The 19,576-nt window shown below is 44.8% G+C and overlaps 1 protein-coding gene across 3 annotated transcripts in view; it reads right to left on the reverse strand.

Moving 5' to 3' along the window:
• COPS4 (COP9 signalosome subunit 4) overlaps positions 1–19,576 on the reverse strand; it is a 187,321-nt gene that overhangs the window by 115,128 nt on the left and 52,617 nt on the right. For all 3 annotated transcript variants that reach the window (XM_085641192.1, XM_085641191.1, XM_085641193.1), the window contains exons 4-5: positions 11,573–11,676; positions 9,866–10,019 (exon numbers count right to left, since the gene is read on the reverse strand). In XM_085641192.1, the coding sequence (XP_085497318.1) occupies positions 9,866–10,019; positions 11,573–11,676 (258 nt within the window). The remainder of the gene's footprint in view (positions 1–9,865; positions 10,020–11,572; positions 11,677–19,576) is intronic.

The following is a 19,576-nucleotide window of genomic DNA, read 5'->3' on the forward strand; positions in this document are numbered from 1 at the left end:
GAGTGGTCGAGCAGCCTTATGCTCAACACAGAGGAGTGCAAGACATTTTCAAATACACATAGTGATTAATAAATTATAACGCGGCTCAAGAAGGAGATCCACACCTATTTATAGAACAAGCATTGGCATAGCCAATAGGTCTCGCCTTTGGGACCTTATGTGTTTAGCCAGAACTTTTGGCTATGTTGTAGAGCATTGTGGCTGCTGTGCATTATGTTGAAAAGTTATATTAAAAAGTGTGAAGCATTTTTGTTACCTTTATACAAACGAAGACGACATCATATACAACTTAAAAACCTGATTAAAAAAAGATTTTAACTTAAAAAATGTCTTCTACTTTTTTTGTACTTGCACTGCTGGCAATTTTTTCCTGCACTGAGTGGTATTGTGTGGAGTGTATGTTGCATTCAGTAGAGTGTAATTACGTGGCGTGAAATTATGTGGCATTGAGTGGTATTTGGAGTGTATGTTGCATTGAGTGCAATAGAATTATGGAGCATATAATTATGTGGCACTGTGTGGTATTATGTGGAGTGTATTTATGTTGCAATGAGTAGAGTGTAATTATGTGGCGTGTAATTATGTGGCACTGTAGGAAAGTGACTTTGTACACACTGTACCTATTTGGGAACAGTATATACAGGGTCCATAGCCCCCAGAGGTTTGGCAGAGGCTAAAGTTAGATATAACCTTGCTCTCTAAAGTGGTAGCTTGGTAGAGCAGTAAGGCAGTATCAGAGGACAGTGTAAAGCATTTGTTGTACACACTCAGTCAGTAAATGGTTTCACACACTCAATAATTGCACTCTAGGCCAATGGTTTGTATATACAAATATATGGGTGTTGTACTTTAGAACAAACAATAGGTATCAAAATATACTTTCTCAGAATGAGATGCTTTAGTTAAATACTTTGCAATAGGCAATTGACTTTTGAATGCAATAGTTACAGTTTGCTGCAATAGGCAACACAATTTCAAACACAATAATACATTGAGCTCAATGGGAATTTTAAGTTATATGCAATTGATTACTTTCAGGATTACTTTTCTAACTCCAGGACTGCATCCTAGATTCAGCCCTGGGACAGTTCTTGGAAACAAATGTGTAAATACGTTTTAGTTACTGTTTTGATTTTTCAGCAATATTTTGCTATTTTAAAAGTTGACACTTACAAACTTTTTCCAATCAAATTACCAATGTTATCCTAAGGGAGGAAATTCACTTAACAGGTAAGTGGGGTTATGGTTACTTTTTCTAGGTCAATGTTGGATCCTGGATCCAGCACTAGTGTACCACCTGTAAGCAGTTGAGAAACTGTGTGTAAGTTATACAGGCGATTTTTAACGAATACTTATAAGTTTGCAAAATCGACACAAGAAATTTCACAGAAAAACAGTCAATGGTTTCCTATGGAAGAAAATTCAAGTTACGGGTAAAGTATGTTCTCGTTACTTTTGTAATCCAGTGCTGGGCTCCTAGGCTCAGTACTGGGATAGCCATCTAAAACAGGTAAGTAATTACGTTTTCACAGTTGGTACGATTTTTAAAGAATATTTGTAGCTTGCAAAAATCGACAAGAAATTTCACAGAAAAACAGTCAACGGTTTCCTATAGAAGAAAATTGAGTTAGTGGCAAGTACGGTTGTAAGTACTTTTCAGGGTTAGTGCTGGGCACCAAGATCCAGCACTAGGATCTCTCCTAATAGCAGGTGAGTATTTCAGTAACTCGGTTGATTTTAGGTGAGTATTTTAAAATTTAGAAACTCCACACTTAGAAGAAATTTCAAGTGAAACCAGTCAATGTTACCCTAAGGAAGAAGAAATTTCAAGTGAAACCAGTCAATGTTACCCTAAGGAAGAAAAGTAAGTTATCGGCTTTTCGGTAAGTACTCGTCTGGCAGAGTTAAGGTTCTGGGCATTGACCCAGGGGTCTCCCAGGGTCAGGTAAGTATAGTTGTTACACCCCCAGCGGCACTGGGGCAGTCGGGTGCAGAGTGAGTTAGGCCCAATGTTATTCTATTGGTTGGTGGCTGCTGACTAGCAGGCCACGCGGCTGTGGGAGCTGGGCTCCTGGTCACTTGCTCAGGGCAAATGGGGAAGTAGGTAGGAGTAGCAGTTGCACTGCCAGGGCCACTCGGGCGGCTGGGTGCAGGGTGCTTTTGAGCCGTCGGGCGCTCAATGGATTGCAATGGAAAAGCTCAAGGACGAACAAAGGCTGCAAGCTCGTGGACGGAGATTCTTCAGGAGTGACCACCACTTCGAGAGGTAAGTTGGGTAGTTGGAGGATAGGTAGGTACCCAGGAGTTGGGCACAGGGGACCGCAGGGCGCCGGGTGCAGTGGTGCCTTTTGATGTCAGGAAATCTTACCCTTGGTTGATTCCGGTTGGGGGGGTCCCTGGTTCTGAGGCTGCAGGCATCGTCAGGAGCGTGGAGGTGGGTCCTTGGGTGCCGGATTTGGGGTCACAGTAGCAGGGGGACGTCCTCGGGTCTTTGTCCACTCCAGCACAGGCCAGGCTTGGCGGGTACAGAGTGTGCAGGGCTCGCGGTTCCTGGCTGGTGCCAGGGGTCAGTTACTTGCTTTGAGCAGTGCTACTGCTCGTTGGAGTCCCAGATGCTCAGAGTCGCAAGGTAGCCAGGTCCTCCGGGGTTTGTGAGGTTGCTGGCCACGGGAGGTGCCGGGATTTAGCAGGAGCAGGTTCGAGGGTCGACAGGCCGGTAGGGCTGGGGTCAAAGCAGTTGTTGTCTTCATCTCGTTACCAGCTGCACGGCAGGTCTTCTTTCTTCTTGATCTTCTTGCCGTTTCGGAATTTGGAATCTAAGGAAGGAAGGTTCAGGGTGCCCCTAAATACTAAATTTAGGGGCGTTACAGGTAGGTAAAGGGCAGGGACCACTGGGTCCCTGCCCTGGGGTGGGTACACCCCCTATCTTGCCACTCTCCTGTGGAAGGGGGGGCAGTGGCCTAGTCCTGATTGAGAAGGGCTCCCCATCTTTAAGATGGCGAAAGCCCGGGCATATGCTTCACCTCGCCTCCCCCACCTGAGGGGTGGGGTTGGCAGAGGCTGGCACACACCCTGTCCTTCCTTGGGGTTTCCGGACAGTCTTCCCGCCAGAGAGGGTGTTTAGAACCGGTAGGGGCCAGTTGCTGGGTACATCAAGTGGCCTGGGGAAGCTCACAGAGGCGGCATGCCTTTGAAGCTTCCCCCTGCCCATCCTGGGGGAGGAGATTTAGCACCTCGCCCAGGATGTGCATTGTTGCAGACCCAGGAGAGCAGGGGCTCTCCTACCAAGGGGTCCAGCAACATGTCTGCTGTGTGGCAGCCTAGGCAGCCTCAGAACAGACGTGGATAGTAGGTTAGGTTTCAGGGGGCCTCTCCAAGATGCCCTCTGTGGTGCTTGGTACATTAAATCCCACACTGGCATCAGTGTGGATTTAATGTGCTGAGCAGTTTGATACCAAACTTCTCAGGCTTCAGTGCTGCCATTATGGTGCTGTGGAGTTCGTGTTTGACAAGCTCCCAGCACCATGTACTCTTAAATGGCAGCATTGCACTTACAGGGACCAGGAATGGACCTGGGTACTGTAGGGGCACAGGGCTCCTGCCTCTGTGCCCACACCACTGGCATAGGGCACCCAGCTAGAGGGATGGCTGATGTATGCCAGAGCAGTGTAGGTTATGGGCATGGCACACAGGGATGTGTGCCATGTCGTCTCTCTGTTTTGTCTTTTACCCAAACACTCATCCTGCCAGGGCAGTGTGTGCGTTAGGGTACAGGGCTTCTAAGGGTGGCACAATGATTGCTGCAGCCCTTAGAGGCCTTCTCTGGTCACAAGGCCCTGGGTACCTAGGGTACCACTTACCAGGGGCTGACATGTGGCCAGGGTTTGCCAATTTGGTTTTGAGGTTTTTGTTTAGGGAAGGAACATAGGCCCTGAGCACCTGATTGGCAGGAGTCTAGGGCACACTCAGTCAAAGTACATTCAGCAATTCAGCAAAAAGTGGGGGCATACCATGCAAGAACGATGGCACTTTCTCACAACCATTTACAAGGGGCTGACATGTGGCCAGGGTTTGCCAATTGGGGTTTTAGGTTTCAGCATAGTTATTAGGGAAGGAACATAGGCCCTGGGCATCTGGTTGGCAGGAGCCCAGGGCACACTCAGTCAAAGTACATTCAGCAAAAGGTGGGGGCATACCATGCAAGAAAGATGGCACTTTCTCACAGGCACTGAGTGGTATTATGTGGAGTGTATGTTGTATTCAGTAGAGTGTAATTATGTAGCATACAATTATGTGGCACTGTGTGGTATTATGTGGAGTGTATTTAGACCTATTGCATTGCAGATGCTTGTTCCTTCTTCCATTACTGGAGCGCAGACCTACTTACCTATGCATCACTAGAGTCCCAAAGTGGCTGCGAAGGAGCGACCCTTGCGTCCGGCTCATGTCAGGCTGTCGTCACCTTAAGGCAATGGCGCATTTATGTGCTTACTTGTCTGTATCTATAGGGTCTTACTCTGCACTTCTGAGATTGTAGTTCCTGCGACTCTGAGAATTGGGAGAAACAACCAGATAAAGAGCTACAGCCTGCTTTGCTGCTGAGTAACGCTCACCCGAGTGAACCATCTTTCATTGACTGGATCTTAATTGCATTTATATAGCGCCTAGTAGCTCTGCGGGTTCTTCCAAACACTTACCACAGAGAAAGAATGAGGGAAACGGGGTGGGGGAGAGAACGTGTGGGTGAGTGGGAACTCCACTCTGCAGGTTTGAAAGCGCTAGTTGGAAAATAATAAAAGATTCTGGAGTTTGAAAGTGAGAATGCCGAAAGGGGGAGGAAAATTGAGCATGGGGGAGGGGATGGAGAGATTTGGATCGAATAGATATAGATATAGAGAGAGAGAGAGAAAATTGGCTTTTACGGAATCAGCAATGAACGGGACAGTAGGCGCTTGCTCTGGACTGTGCATAGGGGCCAGGCGGAGGGGAGGGGCTTCACTGGTCAGGACGGTGCATTGACCATAGGTGGAACCCTTGGATTGCCCACAAGAACTAACTGCTCAAAATTCTGCACAGAACACTAGGGGCGAACTGCTCAGGAGTGTGCACGAAACAGCAAACTGACGTATCAGGATTGTGCACATAACAGACTAACTGCTCAGGATTGTGCACCTAACATAGCAGGCTCACTGCTCAGGATTGTACACAGCAGTACAAAAGGGGGTGGAGATGGACGGAGCATCAGAAACAATCAAACACTCACACCCAGTCAACAGATCTGGGTTTGATCCATCACCGTTCTGTAGCCCACTCTGCCACCCCAGTTCAGACATGGCCATATGCAAATCAGTCTGACCCTGTGCCTCATGGGAACAGTCCAGCCCGAACTGCCAAGCCATGCCTTCCCTGGACCGGAAACAAGCTTCCTAGGACCGGTTTCTGGCATTTCAGCCGTCTTCAGCCAGGCTTGCTTGAATCCAGTGGCAAAGTGAGCAAGGGACTCACGTCTGAGCATACCCTGCCAACTTATGGCGAACAAAGCAGTACAAAACGGGGTGGTGATGGACGGAGCATCAGAATCAATCAAACACTCACACCCAGATAAGGTTGAAGCTTGCGCCCGAGGACCCTAGGCCATCCAACAAACAAGGCAGGACAATCCCCCACCTTGCACCAATTGCGTGCTGTGTTTTTTAAAAACACACATGCACAAGCCAATTGCGGGCTCTGAAAAAAAAGCAAAAAAAAAAAAAAGCACATGCACGACCGTGTGTTCAGAGCTCAAAAGCCCTTACTTAATGCCTCGCAGAGCAACGCATGCATGCTGGCTCAGGCGAAACCTAAAAATAGGAAGTATCTTCATGTATGTTTTAGGCACCAAAATCAATCCGATCAGGCAAGTGCATTCCGGAAATACAGTAGAAAACAGTTGCAGAAGAAAAAGCTTAAACGCCATCAATTATTCACCCTGATGGCCAATGTAGAATACACAGCGGTAACCTGCTTAACCGTCAAACAATTTAGTATTGCAACCAATGAGGGAAATCGGGTGACCGGCAGGACCGTCAAAGAAAATCGCGGTCGGTGGTAAAAGCACACGGGGTTTTGCAAATTTTGTGCCAACGAGCACTTGGATTTGGTGTCTACTCTTTCAGAGCAGAGGTCTTTGGGGTCCCAGAACCAGAGTGGAACAGGCAGTTCACGATTATCTTAATCAGGGACTCTGGATGCAGGGACATATGGAAATGTCCATCACCGGGTGCGGGTGCACCAAAGATGCGACTCGTTTGGTCCATCAACGAATGGAGATCGTGCCGAAACGGTTTCTGCCACACAGTCGATGCCACCAAACAGGAGATGCAGAAATACAGGAGCGGGGTAGTTTCTGGCATTGGTCGCAGGTGCTGTGGAGAGCTCTCTTGGGGTGAAGACCGAAGGGGTCAGTGACCGGGATGGCTACCAACAAACCTTGGCTGCTGCACATGAAGATGAAAGGGACCTCACAGGCTGGAGGTCGCTGGGATTGAAGAAGGCGCTCGGAATGTTGGTGAGAGCCAGCTACCACTCTTGGAGTGCTCTTGTCACTTTGCTGTGGGTCACAACTTCGTTGGACCCAGCGGCGAGCACTTTGTCGTTACTTAAGACTTGGCATGTGATGTGCAGGGGACTGGTTCCACCAATCCAAGGGAGTTCCTGATTCTTTTTTCAAAGTCAGGCAGGCCTCCCGAGTTTCTGGAGGACAGCTGCAGGACGAGACAAATTTGGTGTAGGGGTGAGAGACAACAGGCAAGCCAGCAGTGTTGATGCAAGGTCAGTCACAAGTCCTCTTCTCCTTGCGGCTCTTCAATAGCAGACTTCTTCAGTCACCAAGATCTGCTTCTCTGGTGTCAGGGCCTCCCCAAAATACTGAATTTAGGAGTGTAGGGTAGTAGTAAAAGGGCTACAGACGCTTGGGCTCACTACACTAAATATGCCATCACAAAGATGGCTACCTTCGAAAAATCAAGTTAACCTTGCAGAAGCCCACCTTAGGGGTGGTACTAGCCTGGAGATGGCACGCCTACATGACTAGCTAATTTTCTCACCTGTCCAGGTGCCAAGGGGCTTTGGACAAGGGGGGTGGTTTCCTCTCCTGTTAGGGGAGCCAGATTTGCATTTCAAAGGCAGTGGCTTCCTTTGAAAATCGCCTGCCCAAGAGGCTAATCAGCAGGTCATCCTGAGAGCAGGGGTGTTCTACCCTTCCAGGACAGGCTTTTGTTCCTGACCTCCTGAGAGCAAAAAGGCTCTCCCCCTAGGAGGTCAGAAACACGTCTCGGGTGGCAGGCTGACACAATCCAATCAGCAAGCACACCAGAGTCTGGTAGGTTTTCTGGGTGCATGTCTGGATACATCTGACACTGGCATCTGTGTGGGTTTATCAATACAAGATGTTTGGTACCAAAATACCTATTTTAAGTGAAGCCATCATGCAGCTGAGGAACTCGTGTTCACCAGTGTCTATTAAATGGTTTAAAATGGCTTCCTGGTCACTTGCACTGGTAGCAATAGGGGTGAGGAGCATACCTGCTCATGCCCTCACATATAATATTAAGCACCCTGACTTAGGGCCGTCAGGCCTGCAGTAGGGGTGATTTACAAATATTATATACAGTGGTAGGGGACATGGCACACAGGGATGTGCAAAATGTCGCGTTTTCACTTTTGTCAGCACCAAGACACGCAGCCTGCAATGGCAGTCGTGCATGTGCTTGGTGAGGGGTCCCTTGGGGTGGCATAATTCGTGCAGCAGCCCTTAGGGACCCTCTTTTGTATGTCTGACCCTAGGTACCAGGGTACCATTTATTAGGAACTTACAGAGGATGCTAAATGTTTTGCGAACTGGGGGGACAAGTGTACACTTTTGGTAAACAACTCTGGCACTGGGAGCTGGTTAGCAGGAACCCAGTGCACTTTCAGTAGAAATAACATGTACCAGTCAAAAAGTGGGGGCAACCATATCAAAACGGGGCAATTTTCTGCAAACCCTTTCCCACGGATCTGCAGTATAGTTGGTGCACCCCCGTTTGGGAGGAGGCGCGAGACTCAGCTAATGGGAAGGATAAAGGAACTTGAACGACACAGGGCACTACAATAATATAGTATACACAGAGCCCGACTCCGCGCAACTCGCAACATGACTGTGCCACAACATCTGGAGATACGGGGAGTCCCTTAGGGTGAGCTACTTCGGCAGAGCAGACAGCAGCAATTCAGGGATCACGAATGCGAACCTTCACAAGATGGCCGACAAGTCAAACAGCAGAAAAATCAGTTGGCACTCTGCAACAGGAAGTTGGCACTCTGCAACAGAAAGTCAAAGTTCAAGGAGTACATGACCTAAGTGCTGTCGGTGACAAAAACATTAGAGGACAGAGAGGAAAATGCTGAGGGTAAGTTACGCAGGAATAAGCAATGATTTTGGACGTTTCCAGAGGGGATAGAGTTCACCACTAGAGGGCTTCCTGGAGCAATGGATCCAACACATTTTCAAGATTCAAAGGTGGTCTACAATGTTTGCTATACAGCACATAGGGCACTGGCGAGTGACCCACCAAGGGCGCCAGGATCTTTAATTTACAGGACAGTACAGTATCTTCACGGCCACCAGGGAGCACAAGATTGCTCATTATGACAATCACAAGATTGCCATATACCCTGATTACACCAGAAAGGTTCAGGCCAGGAGAAAGACTTATTGACGTCAAATAGAAGCTCAGAGCCTTGGATCCTCTGTATATGCGGCTGTTCGCAATGAGGTTGTTCCTAGCGAGACACGTGACGCACATATGTCACTCGGTGCAAGACAGTAATGGAGAGTTGGTCTTGGCGTATGTGGACATTGCTAAGGCCTTTAATACCCTGTAAGGGTTCTAGGTGATGGAGATGTTACACCAGATGGCATCTGGGAGGAATTCCAGTGCATGGGTCAAATTAGTCTTTACAAATCCTCATCCAGAGTTCGAAGCGGCAAGGTAATGTAGGAGGCTTTTGAGATACAAGGTGGCACTAGACCGGGCTGCCCGGGAAGGGGTACGGGATGATATATCCACAGACTAATGCAAAGATGTGAACTGTACTAAGCATGGACTATGGGATAGTGGAGTGAATTATGGTAGGGGTTAGACAGAATGGAAGCACGGGCTGACAGGGCTTATAGAGTTAAAGCTAACATGCAGTGGGACTTGTAAATAAATGTCAGAGGTTTTTTATTGTTTGGCATACATGCATGTACTTTACTATAAAATAAAACAATTAAAAGAAAAAAATAAGAAAAAAATATAATCTACATTTACATTTGCTTTTCTACTACAGCCAACAAATTCATTTCTTCCTACAAAATAAATTAATGGCTATGCAAAATTAAATTACCACCCAAGGCCCCAAAAACAAAGCTGCAGAACAAAAGGATTAATTGTCTTGCTTAACCAAGTCACTCCTTAAGGTTGTGTTGTGCAGAACACACGATTAATAAAGAGAGTTCATATTTTTAATATGTTTATGTTAAGAAAACGGTCCATAGAGTGCACAGGCCTGCAGCTGAAATTAAAAATCAGGCAAGAAAGCAAAAGTAAACTGCAAGAGATTTTACTAGAACTAACGAAAAACACAATTAGTGCACTTGCTCAGATGTGCTCCATCTACAGATATAGGGAAATCATATTTGTCTAAAATAAATCTGAGCAGTCAGAAAGGGAGTAACAGTGATTGTACATATTAATTCATTTGCTTTTCCAGTAAATAAGTTGTGGCGTAAAAAATATAAAAAATATTTTGGACACATTTGAGTCTACGGATTACACGTTCAAAGACTAAGAAAAGATTGTACCTTATAATGTATTTGTAGCTGTTCATTGGTTGACTCATTCTGGAGTAATGAAGCTCGATTGATGTAAGCTTCTGCTTGAACAGGATCATCATCTTCCAGGTAGAGACGAGCAATTTTTAAATAGGTTTCAAGCTTATAGTCAACATTGTACTGCCTGTCGGTAAAGAATCAGACATGAATGTTCAAATAAAGTGTCACGTATTAAAGTGTAAGGGTTTCAGTTCTCTTCGAGTTAGCAGGATAAAGCTGTGCAATATCCACAAATTAAATATGTACTGTGTGTAAACATTTTCACAAGGCCAAGCACATTGGGCAGCAGAGCTTACCTTTATAGCACACAATGATGACATCCACAAGCTTAACACAAGAGTGAAGCATTTCAATATTTCTAAAACTTCAGATACATAAATTTATTTGAAACCTTTGTTAGGTAAAAACAGGTGCATTTCACCTTGGATGAAGGATAGGGCTACTAGCACTAGGCAAGCTTTCAATGCATCAATGACTTAATAAATATGGTATAAAAATTACTGACCTTTTGTGGGCATCTCTACACATGATTTGTGAAACACAAAGCAACAGGAATTGTAATATCTGAGTAACTCACTTAGGAAGGTATTAAAATGAAGAAATTTCACTGTTATGAGCAGTATGACCAGACAGAATCAGACCAAGTTAACCAGTAACTGCAGGATATTTTGCAATCTTAGTTTTAAACCTTCTTTGTTTACCTAGTATGGAAACATCACCATCGGGTGAATTCTATGCACCAAATTTACTAAAACTGTACAGCGGTCAGGGTGATGAATGGATGGCCATTTGTACATCGAAAGGACTTACGGCAAAAATACAGAATAGCAGCTACCACACTACAGGGTGGTATCTTACTTACTTTTATATCCCAGTGTCTCCACAGACAAAGTAGGAAGTTACAAAACAGGAAATAAATCAGTTTGTGGGATTGGAAAATGCGTAATTAGCAAGAACTTGTAAGACTGAGTCAATCGAACATTTTGCCTAGAGATTGTGCCACGGAGAAAACTTTTTTTTTTGTAAAGAAAAAAAGTTTAGCTTGTTAATCAAGTATGATTGCTCTACATATATACACATGGGTAACCTGCAAGGGACAGTGGTACTGATGGTGCTTAATTTAGAGTAGCAGGAGAATGCTCAATAGAACTTTAAAGGGGCTGCACAGCTGAAATTTGGAAAGGAGGGGCAAAGGCGACAGTAAGGTAGGAACGTCTTTTGGTAGGTTACAAAGGAACGAGAGCAAAAAAAATCCTGCTGAACTAAACTCTGCAATAACAAGTGGGCCAAAAGAGATTTGATGTTCAAACTCTATGAAAGTTTCCCTTCAGCTCATTTTTAGTTTTTCACTCTTATTCTGTAGGTCTACCACCATCCACAGACTAAGTATGAGGCAGGTTTAATTTGAACCCCATTCCCCCCCAACTCCATGCATCAAATTGTAACGCCATAGTCGTTCGTTCTAGATAAAGTAGGGGACTGTAATGCAAAGGCAACAAGTTTTCTCTTTAATTTTTTTGCAAAGCTTCTGCCAGGATGACAACAATAAGCTGCTTTAAGACATTAAAGTAACACTACTTTCTGAAGTAGTTCAGATAAAAGTGCTTAAGTCTTATAATTTTTGTGATGCAAACGAGCAAAGGAAAAAAGGCACAAACATTTAACACACACGCTTACTTTTGTCCTGTTTCCAATGGTATTCCCACCAACACTTGTGCTGCATTCCGCCAGTCCTCTTCTTTTTCATAGATTGTGGCAAGATGCTGCCTTATGGAAGCAACCTAAAATAAAAAGATCACCACTGTGGTTACTTGTGGGTCCTAAACCATAACATAACATTCTCAAAGATAAGTCAGAGGTTTTGCCTATTGTCAGTACGTGAAGAACAGGACTTCCATCACCTGGATGCATTATTATTAATGAACATGTAACACAAACTGAGTTGATCTGGGTGGCTGGGAGAAACTGCAATTTTGTTCTGCTAAATTTAGTGATTACTACATGCAATTAGTTACACAAAATGCATTCACGCACTGCTCATATGTGAAATTGAACTGGAGAAGATACTACATTTTCACAAATGTCATGGGAGGCACTGGCACAAGAATGACTTGTGGACAAAATATCTTGTGCGGTTGAGTTCATTATACTGGCAAGGTTTTCTGTTCTAATCTGTGTCCTGGATCAATAAATTATTACAAAAATTTCAAACCTATGAAACTGCATCATGTGAATTTAATGAGATTTGACAAACCTAACAACATTTTTGATGGAACATAAGAGTTTATTACTACACTGAACGGAAGTCGTTTTATCAATCTCAGCAGCATGAAAGGACGACTTCGCCCAAATCAAACTTACTGAGCCATCTTACCAGATTTAGAAAATTTCAGTCAATTGATTTAGAGGGCTGGATCAAGAAGGAATTGTGGTAAGTTTTTAATTTAAAAAAAATGGTTTATTAAAGAATACTTCACTATGTTGAATTTGGCTCGGTTTTGGTTATTGTACATTGCTTGAGATATACATCTCGTCAGTAAACTGCATTCATGCTCAAAAAGTGAGCTAGCTAGAAATGTGCTGCTAGTACTGTGCTTGAATTAGGATCTGGAAAAGCCTAAAGAAACAGTGACAGTTTGTTTTGAATTGCGAATCTGTTGCGCGTGGTAAGAACTTGATTTTGCGCACTTGATCCAGCGCAGTATAGTAACGTGCAGATCATATCCCACATCGGAAAGTCACATTAGATTAGAGACTAAACCTAGTACGCACATTTTAAAGGAAAAAAAACGATTTGGTTTTCTGGTATTGACAGAACCTGCACACTTGTTTACATGCAAAATGCAGGACTTCTAAAAAGGTAATAAAAGCATAGGTCTGTAGTCATTCTTAAATCATGGTAGCTGGTAAAAAATAAAGAACCAAAAAAAGATAATGTACCAAAAAAATAAAAACGGACAGAGAAACAGTTAATTTTTTTAAATAATGTATAACAAATGAGACTACAGAGCAATACCATATGATGTACCAGTACCCACTTAGGTGGGTGAAGGGGAAGTGGATGGTTGTTGAACGTATACTGTATCAGAGGTCAGAATGCTATTACTCACACGGAAGGGAACAAATGGCTTAACAAGGTATCACTTCCTTATGCGGTACTATTTTTAGTATCAATAAATTACCATGCAAAGAATAAGGTCATCAACATGTTTCATTGCATGTCATAGAAATGTGAGGTTTATGAAACACTATAACAGCTGATGGTTTCTCCCTGGTGGCTTCCTGCTCGCTGTGCGATGTCTGATCCCAAGAGCTACTTTAGATGGTGTTTCTCAATGTTCTTTCAGTCTCTGGGCCTAATTTAGATAAACTCAAATAGGTGTTATAGTTTTAGGCTTAAAGCCATCAGCTGTGATGTCATGCACTTGTGTAATAGAAATCCCACCCTGTACTCTGCCATACAGTGGGAGATCTTAAGAATCACAGAGCAGAAGACACTTGGATTAACGTAACTGCAGACCTATAGTGGCTAACCAGTATCATAAAGCCATGTGGATTAAGAAGCAGGTTTTGTTACAAAGAGGAGTACAACCAACAGCAAAAGAGGTTGCATTACATCACCTGTAAGGAAAATCATGTGCTGCGTTGTACTGCCATGCAGCCCACATTTCAAGCAGTACAGAGACTAGTAAAATGCCAAACAATTTAAAGCACAACTCCCAAGGAAAAGGCTTGTGAACTTGCATCTATTTAATAAAGATTTATGAGAGACATCTAATCCCTTACTCACTATAGGGGGCATGGCCAAGACACAATAGCCTAAGGAGCGATCTAGGATAGCTCCCAGCCAGCCACTACAGCGATATGAAAATCTGGATCTATTTAGCAAAGACATCAAGCATGGGGGCCTGAGCCACCACATGCTGCCTGGACATGAGAAATGGCTGCCAACAGACTACAGGAGGAGGAAGCTTGTGGCAGCGGCACAGGAGCACGAACAGCTGCAGCTCTAGAATCTAGCACAGATGGGGCCACACACCCAGGGGCAAAGAGGGAGGAGGAGCTGCAGCAGGAGAGTAGCCATTCCTCTCTTCCTCATCCCCCTTCTGTAAAAAAAACAAGGGGCTGGAAGAGGCCAAAGAGACAAAAGGCTGCCAACCACCAAGGCGAGAGAAATGAGGCCCTGAGAATGCCACCCTACCCAGCCCCCCAATCCACAACTGTAAGTACCGAGAGCTGGTAAGCAGCCACGCATACATAGGCTGATAGAGAGGCACTAGGAGCCTGTTGTCACCCTGAGGCCCATGAAGACCAGCAGGGGAGAGCTGGGGCAAGTGAAGAGCAGCCCAGAGACATACTGATATAATGCTAGATTCCCCCTCCCCCTAACTGAAGGTTGAGAGTCTGGGAGCAGCCCAAAGGAAAGAAGGCTACTGATCCCCACGGAGAGAGACGCGAAGCCCTGAGAGCAACCGCATTTAGAAGCCAGGGAACTAATAACTTGCACTGCACAGCCCAGTAAGTAGAAGACAGCACTGAAAGCCCCAAAACTTCCTGGGTTATACAGCATTTGTTGACACTGGATGAAGAGTAGCCCAGAGAAACAACGAAGTTGGGCAAGAACAGGGCAAAAGATCTGATGATCAGACAGTGGTAGGAACAGAATTGCTGAGTAAACAGCTATCCGTAGATGGGCAATAAAAAAGGGAATTACCTAAGAAGTACAGCGATAGGTGGAGTACCATAAAAAACAGGAGCTATGCCGGTCAACACAAATAATAATCAACTATCCACTGGAATTGGACAGTCAGGAGAAGGGTACACCAGATAAAAAATGTGGGTAAGTGAAGCAAATTTTGTTACAAGGAAGGACTGTCAGGTTAAATGCGAGAAACCTTGGCCTTCACCTTCCAAGCCAAAGATCTCTCCCTCTTCCCCCCCCCCCCCCCCCCCCCAACAAACATACTGGGCCATGTGGAACGAGTTGAGTTTTAAGGAATACAGTGTACTGGAAAGTCACTTTTAAACGGACCAGCTCACTAATAAGCACAAGAAAAGAGGAAGACTGCAGAAACACCAAAACAAGTAGATGCTATCCTAGAGACTAGCACTTCCACTAGGAAACTAGAGGGAGGAGAGTTCAATTGCATTGCAGATGTGGTCCTCAATAGAGCAAATCCACCACATCCAGCACACAAGACAGCAAGAGCATTAAACACCTTATTAATACAGTGGAGCATAACTGAATCACCACCATGACATCAGGGACTTCTTGGACTATTCTGGTATGCATAAGCTAAATGTTTGATAAGATAAAATAGTAGGAGCTCCTTAAATACATGCAGGATGGACTAAACAGAAAATCTGGTCAGGACCCATTCTCATTGTAATTGTTGGACCCGGCCCTTTTTGCAGGCTTATTCCTAGATTTTTTGCCTATCTCCTGTATTTTTCTTTCTTTGTTTTGCTGGTTGTATGACTCTGGGCACTATGCGACTGTTGACTAGTGCTAAAGTGCAAGTGCTTCATATATAAAAGGTAACTGGTTTGTCCATGATTGGCATATTTAACTTGCAAGTCCCTAGTAAAGTGAACCATGTGTGGCCAGGGTCTGTAAATTAAATGCTACGTGTGGGCATGGAGCACCGATTGTGCCACCCACATAAGTAGCCCAATAAATGTGTCTCAGGCCTGCCACTGCAGCATCTGTGTGTACAGTTTTAAACCATTAATTTCACCTGGCAAGTGCAGCCACTAGCCAGGCACAAACCTTCCTTTTACTATATGTAAGTAACCCCAAGGTAGCCCCATGGGCAAGGTGCATTGTGTTTAAAAGGTAGGACATATACTGGTGTGTTCCACATGTCCTAATAGTGAAATACTGCTAATTCTGTGTCTCCTTATTGCAAGGACTATCTGTTCCATAGGCTAACATGGGGATTGCCTTGAAATATCTTTTAAGTGTAATATCCCTTTGGGAGCAGATAGAGATTTGGAGATTGTGGTCTCTGAACTCACAATTTAAAAATACATCTTTTGGTTAAGCTGGTTTTTGAAACTTACATGTTTGAAAATGCCGCTTTTAGAAAGTGAAAGACACACAATTGATGGACGAAATGCAGAACAAATCAAAAGATTCACCCCCAGTCAAGAGATCTGGGTTAAATCCATCATTCTTTTGCTCACCATGCCACCCCAGTTTAGACCTGGCCCTATGCAAATCAGTCTTGACCCAGTGCCTCATGGGAACAGTGCAGCCCGGGCAGTTCGGGCTGGACTGTTGTGAATGTGAATGTATGACATTGTTCTGCATTCTGTCTATCAACTGTTGTTTTTGCATTTGTCACCCCGAGTGGGACGGGTATGCCCAAACGTGGGTCCCGTGCTCTCCATGCCACTGGAATCAAGCTATCCTGGCTGAAGAGGGGTGAAACCCCGAAACCAGTCCTAGGATGCTTGTTTCCAGTGCAGTGCGGACCTGGCTAGGCAGTTCGGGCTGGACTGTTCCCATGAGGCACAGGGTCAAGACTGATTTGCATATGGCTGGGTTCAAACTGCAACGGCATGGCGAGCAAAAACACAATGTATTTAGGCACAGATCTCTGTACTGGGGTGAATGTAGGACATTGTTCTGCATTCTGTCCATCAACTATTGTTTTTGCATTTGTCACCCCAAGTGGGGTGTGCCAAGGCGTGGGTCCGGTGCTCTCCATGCCACTGGAATCAAGCTATACTGGCTGAAGAGGGGTGAAACCCCCAAACAGGTCCTAGGATGCTTGTTTCCAGTCCAGGGACTGAACTGGCTTGGCAGTTCAGGCTGGACTGTTGTGAATGTGGATGTATGACATTGTTCTGCATTCTGTCTATCAACTGTTGTTTTTGCATTTGTCACCCCGAGTTCGATGGGTATGCCCAGACGTGGGTCCTGTGCTCTCCATGCCACTGGAATAAAGCTATCCTGGCTGAAGAGGAGTGAAACCCCGAAACCGGTCCTAGGATGCTTGTTTCCAGTGCAGGGAGGACCTGGCTTGGCAGTTCGGGCTGGACTGTTCCCATGAGGCACGGGGTCAAGACTGATTTGCATGTGGCTGGGTTCAAACTGGAATGGCATGGTGAGCAAAAAAAAAAAAAAAAGATGGATTTAGGCCCAGATCTCTGTACTGTGGCGAATGTATGACATTGTTCTGCATTCTGTCCATCAACTGTTTTTGCACTTTTAGAAAGTGGACATTTTCTTGATTAACCGTTTTGTGCCTTTGCCTGTCCGTAGAATCCAAGTCTGGGTTGGCTGACAATTGGGCTCCCGTGCATTCACTCTAGCCAGTCACGCAAAGGGGACGGTGGTTAAATAGCCTGATTGGCCATCACCAGGCTGATGGAGCTTTCTGAGTTAGAGTGGGGAGGGGAGTGGTCACTTGACACCTGAATAGGGCTATGCCTATCCTCACACAAAGCTGTCTCCACCACCCTGTAGTGTCTCTCGAGCCAGGGCAGAGAAAGGCAGGGTGTTGTGCACTGCAAAGACTTTCCTTTGAAGTTTGCCTACTTCAGAGGCAGAAACTGGTATAAGTCCTGGAGCTGTGACACCATAACGTCAGAACACTTCTGGATTGAGGACATTTCGGCCAGGAAGATCTGTGTTGCTGTCAGGAGAGACTACCGCTTTGCTGTGTTGGCCTGTAGCTGCTGCTTCTGTCTTGAGCAGTGAAAGAACTGGACTTTGTTTTCTGTATCCTGCCTTCCAAGGTTCTCCAACGGCTCGAGTTGAGCTGGCCTCCTCTTGCAGAAGTCTCATGGACAAATACTTCATCCACTACTTGTGACCAGCACTCGGTCTCTTCTGCTGTGAGTCCTGCATTGTCAAGTGGTGCCAAAACCCATCCTGGGCCCTTGGAACAGAGTTTCTGTGCTGTAATCCAAGAAAAGCAATCCCAGCGCTGCTGTTTGCACCAAAGCCGTGGTCACTGCCCTTGAAGAGTGCAACTTAGACTGCAATGACACTGCAGCCCCTGGTTTGCCGAAAACAGCACTCTCGACTCGGACTTCGTCAAACGTTGCCCCTGCCTGCACCGTGGCCAAGGGCACCGCTCGTTAAGAGTACGACGTATCACCAGGTCTCACACTGCAGTTCCGGGTCTGCAGACGACCGCAATCAGCACCGTCACAGCACCGAGGCCATGATCACCACTTGTGAAGAGCACGACGCATTGACAGCAGCAGCCCCGTCTTGACCTAGACATCACATAGCTCGATATCCAGTGTGTGTTACTTCAAGGCCTTAATGACTTCTGCCCAACTTTCGTAACTGATAACAGAGACCCCTCATCTTCGGATTTCATCGCAAGGTTCCCGATGCCTCTTCACTTACAAAGGTTCTGTTTTGCAGGCCTGTCCAACACTATCACTGAACTGTTGGATTTGTGTTATTCACAATGCCACAAGAGTCCGGATTGTTACTATCGACTTCAAGGAACTGTATTTTTTATATTTATTCTTGCACAATTCTTATCTGTACTTGTGTATGTAAGATATTTATCTTGCTTTTGTTCTACTCAGAGAAATATTGGCCATTTTTTTAAATTGTTGCTTTCACTGTGTTACTGTGTGTTCGTACAAATACTTTACACATTGCTCCTGAGATAATACTGACTGCTCGTGCCAAGCTACCAAGGGGGTTAAGCAGGAGTTTTCTTAGCTGTGTAACTTACCCTGACTAGAGTGAGGGTCTCTACTTTGACAGGGTGCATACAGACTGTCAACTAGAGACCCGATTTCCAACAATAACCCACTGCTAATGCTGCCGATAAAATGTGGCAAACCAGGAACTGCAGTCCCAAATTGGAAATAACTAGCATTTGTAATGCAATAGGTCTCGCATTTACGAGAGTTTGAGCCATTACCATTGCAAATAACAATGCCTTTTATTTTTGTTTTCGTTTTAAAAACATAAAGGGCATTGTCATTTACAATACCAATAGCTTAAACTCAAGTAACTGCGAGACCTATTGCATTGCAAATGCTTGTTCTCAGTGGCTTTGGAAAATTAAAGATTGCATATACGTGGGGTATTGAGCATTAGATACTTCTAGTTTAGTGACGTCAGTTTCTTTGTAGAGAGTCACCAACATTACAAGTCGTTATTTCTGGCTTCGATCAATCCATTAACACACAGAGTTTTACTAGTATTTTATAGAGGTATCATTAAAAAATATCCTACTGTGCAGAGTTTGGTGAAATCCTTCGGAGGGGGCTGTCTCTGATCAGTGCCTGGCTCAGTTGCTGCCTCTTGTTGTGATCCGCGACACGTGTTACACAAAAGACATCAAGCTGAGCTGTCTACAGTAATTAAAGGGCTGTCAACACTTGCCGCAAATAACCCATAATCCTGGCTTGGCAGGCACAATAACAGCCCCCAAGTCCCTTCCCCAAAAGCAGACCTGACAGCGACTCTCGATGCCACAATGGTCTTTACACGCTATACATTTTGAAATCTTATGAATCATTACATTTTCTAAAGCTGCCAATGTGGAATCACTCACATTGAACAGTATACGAAACGCATTTATTGTCAGTAATTATATATATATATATATATATATATATATATATATATATATATATATATATATATATATATATATATATATATATATATATATATATATATATATATATGTCTTC

Source organism: Triturus cristatus, chromosome 2_2, assembly GCF_964204655.1.
Source record: "Triturus cristatus chromosome 2_2, aTriCri1.1, whole genome shotgun sequence".
NCBI lineage: Eukaryota > Metazoa > Chordata > Amphibia > Caudata > Salamandridae > Triturus > Triturus cristatus.